This window comes from Mauremys reevesii, linkage group 13, assembly GCF_016161935.1.
Source record: "Mauremys reevesii isolate NIE-2019 linkage group 13, ASM1616193v1, whole genome shotgun sequence".
NCBI lineage: Eukaryota > Metazoa > Chordata > Testudines > Geoemydidae > Mauremys > Mauremys reevesii.
This window is the reverse complement of record NC_052635.1, coordinates 6,401,449-6,406,778: the sequence shown is the minus strand read 5'-3', so window position 1 is coordinate 6,406,778 and position 5,330 is coordinate 6,401,449. Positions and strand designations below refer to the sequence as shown.

At 57.0% G+C, this 5,330-nt stretch overlaps 1 protein-coding gene across 1 annotated transcript; it reads left to right on the top strand.

The window, feature by feature from the left end:
* Nucleotides 1-368: 368 nt before the first annotated feature.
* Nucleotides 369-2,276, top strand: LOC120380905. Its single transcript, XM_039498806.1, has 2 exons — nt 369-527; nt 1,081-2,276. Exon 2 carries the CDS (start codon nt 1,094-1,096, stop codon nt 2,150-2,152), a length of 1,059 nt encoding a protein of 352 aa, XP_039354740.1. The 5' UTR covers nt 369-527; nt 1,081-1,093; the 3' UTR covers nt 2,153-2,276.
* Nucleotides 2,277-5,330: the final 3,054 nt, after the last annotated feature.

Below are 5,330 nucleotides of genomic sequence, written 5' to 3'. Positions count from 1 at the left end.
AGAGCTGGGAATGAAACCCCAAAAGCCTTAACTCCCACCCACCCCCCCGCTCTCACCATTAGACCCCACTCCCCTCCCAGAGCTGCAGAGAACCCAGGAGTCCTGGCTCCCAGCCCCTGCTCTAACCACTACACACACACCCTGGCCCAACTCCAATCAGGGGAAAGATTCCAGGATTCCTGGTCCCAAAGGCCCCCCCATAGACACACACATACTACAACCACAAGACCCCACGCCCGTCCCAGAGCTGGGGAGAGAGAACCCAGGTGTCCTGCCCCCCTTTAACTACTAAACCCTCCCTCCCGTCTCCGAGCCGCGAAAAGAACCCAAGAATCCTGCCCCCCGCCTCGTCTGCGAGCAAGGGATAGAACCCAGGCGTCCTGCCCCGCCCCGGCAGAAACCCGGCCCCGCCCTGTGCAGTTGGGAGGAGCCGGCGGCCGCTTCCCCTCCCCGTTAGCTACGACATCCCGTTCGGGGGCGGGCCGAGCGGATCTCCGGCCCGGGCAAGGCCCCGGGCTCCCCGCCGGGTGAGGCGCAGCGCCTTGGGGAGGGGCGCAGGGGCCGGGAGCGCAGCGCCTTGGGGAGGGGCGCAGGGGCCGGGAGCGCAGCGCCTTGGAGAGGGGCGCACGGCCGCGTCCCCACTCCCAGCGCCGGTGAGATCCGCGGACCATCCCCGCCCCCTTGCGGGCTGCCCCATCGCCCCTTGCCGGGGGGCTCTGCAAGTGGGTCCTCTCTCGGGGGGGGGTCCCCCCTTCTGGGGTGCGGGGAGCAGAGGCCGCGCTGGGCTGCTGGGAGCCCGGTGCAGAGCCAGTTTCCACACCCCCACCCGGGGCCCAGGCCTCCTTCCCGCTCCCACACACCCAGGGCCTCACCCTTGGTGTGACTCCCCCACACGCATCCTCCCCCCAAACCCCCCTTCTGGGGCCTGGCCGGTCTTGGCATCAGCCCACCCAATTCTCTCCCAACCCTGTGCCCTGGCCAGTGGTGCCCCCCCCCCAGCACAGGATCTGGCTGGACTGACCTGGCAGGGTCTTCCCCAGGATCCCCCCCTTCTCACTCTCCCCCTCTGCTGTCCTGCAGGCTCTCAGCCCCCATGGCCGGGATCGTCCCACGGGCACATTCCCCTGGCACCGATGTCTTTGCCACCCCTCACGGCTTCTTCGTCGTCCGCTCCAACGTGGGCTGCTTCCTCCAGGCGTCCGAGTGCCACTCCTCTGAGGCCGTGGAGATCCGGGGCCTGCACCCTGCCTGCCGGGGCGGGGAACACTATGTGGGCGACGCTGCCGGCTCCTCCATCTGCATCCTCCGGGGGGACACGTTCCACCGAACCACAGACCTGGGCGCTGCCCCCAGCCCCGATGCCCTCCCCCTGCACCCCACGTGCCGCGGCGGAGACCACTATGCCTCGTGGGGCGGCCGCTTCTTCGTCATCTTCCTGGCCCGTGGCGTGGTTCTGTCTGTGGCTGACCTGACCACGGGGGCCGAAGCAGAGGAGATGCCCCTGGAGCCTGCGTCCTGCCATGGACTCTACTACTACGCGCGTGATGCTACCCACCTGGCTTTCCTGGGTGTGGACGAGCAGCGGGGGCTATACAGCCAGGTCTTCTCTAGCTCGGGCCACCAGGAGGTCCTCCCCGTCCACGCGGACGTGGCCAGCTTCCTCCCCGGCGGCCTATCCCTGGTCCACAGGGGCACCTTTGGGGCATGGGAATGCATCAAGCTGATCCAGAACGAGACGGACGGGCCGCTTCCTGGCAGCCACGAGATAACCCGGAAGGTGGGACGCGTGGAAGAGAAATTGGCCAACTGGACCTTCTCCACGGCTGGTTCCCCGGCACCTGCAGACCTTTCAGTGGCCTTGCTCCAGGCCCAGTTCTCCCTGCCCCCCGCCTATGGCGGGCTGGGGCTTAGGACGGAGCAGGAGGAGTGGGAGGCCGTGGTCGAAGAGGGAGAGGAGCTGCGGGTCATTCTTCAGCCCCGGCAGAAGCTCTACTGGTGGCAGTATCACCTGGGCTTGGGGAACCGGCCTATACTCTTCTGCCGCTGCCTCAAGGTGACCCGTAGCCCTGCGTCACCTGACAACCTCCCGCTGCCCTGGTCAGACTCAGGGGACGCTGGCGGGGAAAGGTTAACGTTGTCGCTGAATAAATGATGTTCTATTGCACTGGCGGCGGCTGTCTGGGGATGGCTTTGGGACCCCACCCTGCTCCCTCCCAGGGTGGGGAAATTGAGGCACAGAATGTGTCAGGGGAGGACACAGAGTTGTGGCGGCCAGCCCTTTGATCTAACCACTAGACCCCACTCCCATCCCAGATCTGGGGATAGAATCCCAGAGTCCTGACTCCCAGCCCCACCCCCATAACCACTAGACTTGACTCCCCATCCAGAGACAGGGAGAGAACGCAGGAGTCCTGAAGGCACCAACACGTTTTTCTTTCTTTGAGCTTCCCTTTTGTCCCAGGCAGGTATTGCACCCATGGGACAGGTTCTACCACTGCGCTATCCAGGTCACAGGGGAGAAATGGGGTTTGGCCCAACAGGGACCCCCAGGTGACAACTGAGCTGCAGGACCCCATGGAAGGTGTGTGTGTGGGCGGGGATGGCAGCCTGGAGGAGACCAGGGATCAGTTTGCGGGAGGTCATGGCAGTGGGAGCTCAGGGAGCTCGGGACGTGTGGCATCTGGGGAAGGCCAGGGAAGGGTCTCTAGGGGAAGTAGTGCTGCAGTTCCTGTGACTTTGTTCAGCACCAGAGCCAGTCGCAAACCTTCAACACAATTTGGAATGTTCTTCTCTGCGACTCAGTTTCCTTGGACATAAAATGGGGTGAGGATCCCACCTATTGTTTGGTGAGACTAAGATCATTGGGGCAGGGACTGTTTCTCGCAAAGGGTCTGTGCAGCACCTGGCACAATGGGGGCCCCGATCTCGGTCGGGGTCTGTGCAGCACCTGGCATGGGCCCCGATCTTGGTTGGGGTCTGTGCAGCACCCAGCACGACGGGGCCCTGATCTCACTCTGGGTATTCTAGGAGCTACCCCAACACAAATAATTTGCCTCTCCCTCCCTCTCCATTCTTACCCCTCCATCCATCCCATCACCCGGCCTTTTAGCATCCTTACACCCCACCCTGTGTTCAGGAATCTCCATCTCATCTAAACAGGGTCCATCCGAAGGGTGTGGGGTGAGTGTGACACTGCACCTCGGGGGAACACCCTACACCCCCTCGTTCATATTTATAAAATGATTGTCTGGATCTCTGGAATGACCCTTTCCCCTCCAACCAGCCTTCCCAGGTTTGCTCTGCTGGCCTCCTGGGCCTTTCTTCCTCTGCTCGGCTGGATCTCTTCTAAGGTACCCAAAGCAGGAAGTTATCTCTGGGCAAACCCAGAGGCAGAACTTCAGAGCGTGGTAAAGTCAAGGTGCGTTTATGCAAATCCTGCAGAGCAATCAGTTTACACCACGGGTTTCTCTGTCCACCTGCCCCAGCTCACCTCCGTCTCCACTCTGCCTCCGCCTCCTCCCTGGGTGCGCCGCTGTGTCCTGCTTCTCCCCCCTTCCTCCCAGCGTTTGTGCTGCAAAACAGCGGTTTTGCGCGGCAAGCCTGGAAGGGAGGGGGGAGGAGGAGGAATGTGGCGCACTTGGGGAAGAGGCAGGGCCAGGGCAGGGATTTGGGGAAGGGGTTGGAATGGGGGCAGGGAAAGGGTGGAGTCAGGGCGGGGTCAGGAGCGGGGTGGGGGCTCAAGCACCCACAGGTGCTGGACAAAGTTGGCACCTGTGTCTTGGAGTCATTGTGGTCTAGTTCTCTGAAAACATCCACTCAATGTGCAGTGGCTGTCAAAAACGCTAACGGAATGTTGGGAATCATTAAGAAAAGGATAGATAATAAGACAGAAAATATCATGTTGCCGCTATATAAATCCATGGCACGCCCACATCTTGAATACTGCATGCAGATGTGGTCCCCCCATCTCGAAAAAGATCTATTGGAATTGGAAAAGGTTGAGAAAAGTGAAACAAAAATGATGAGGGGTATGGAACAGCTTGTGTTCTGTATGAGAGATTAATAAGACTGGGACTTTTCAGCTTGGAAAAGAGATGACTAAGGGGAGGTCTATAAAATCATGACTGGTGTGGAGAAAGTAAATAAGGATGTGTTATTCACTCCTTCTCCTAACAGAAGAGCTAGGGACCATCAAATAAAATTAAGAGGCAGCAGGTTTAAAACAAAGAAAAGGAAGTATTTCTTCAGACAGCGCACAGTCAACCTGGGGAACTCTTTGCCAGAGGATGTTGAGAAGGCCAAGTTTATAACAGAGTTCAAGAAAGAACCTGATAAGTTCATGGAGGATAGATCCATCAATGGCTATTAGCCAGGATGGGCTGGAATAGTGCGCCTAGCCTCTGTTTGCCAGAAGCTGGGAATGAGTGACAGGGAATGGATCATTTGATGATTACCTGTTCTCTTCATAGATTCTAGGACCGGAAGGGACCTCGAGAGGTCATCGAGTCCAGTCCCCTGCCCTCATGGCAGGACCAAATACTGTCTAGACCATGCCGGATAGACATTTATCTAACCTACTCGGATATCTCCAGAAATGGAGATTCCACAACCTCCCTAGGCAATTTATGACAGTGTTTAACCACCCTGACAGTTAGGAACTTTTTCCTAATGTCCAACCTAAACCTCCCTTGCTGCAGTTTAAGTTCATTGCTTCTTGTTCTATCCTTAGAGGCGAAGGTGAGCAAGTTTTCTCCCTCCTCCTTATGACACCTTTTAGATACCTGAAAACTGCTATCATGTCCCCTCTCAGTCTTCTCTTTTCCAAACTAAACAAACCCAATTCTTTCAGATTTCATTCCCTCTGGGGCACCTGGCACTGGCCACTGTCAGAAGACAGGATACAGGGCTAGATGGACCTTTGTTCTGACCCAGAATGGCTGTTCTTACAACATCTCACACTTTTTGTTAATAAGCTGCAATCCTATCCACAAGGATACTGCGAAAAAGAAAGCCACTTTGGTATGCTGACAGTATCTGAATTCACCAAGATACCAATGAGTCAAATTTAACACCACAGGAATATACATAAACCTAACTTGATTAATCAATTCCCCTAGTATGAGCATTGTGGTGACACCACTAGCAGGTGCTGGGTCCATCATTGGACAAGTTACATCATCGGGTATTGGATTGTCATAGTAATAGTCAATGACAGGATCATGAACCTTAACTTCAAAGGTCACATTTATATGTACATTTTGTTTCCTAATTTCGTCGGAAAGGTACATATAACGCACACTCCATATCATCCTTCATTCTTATATTCCCTC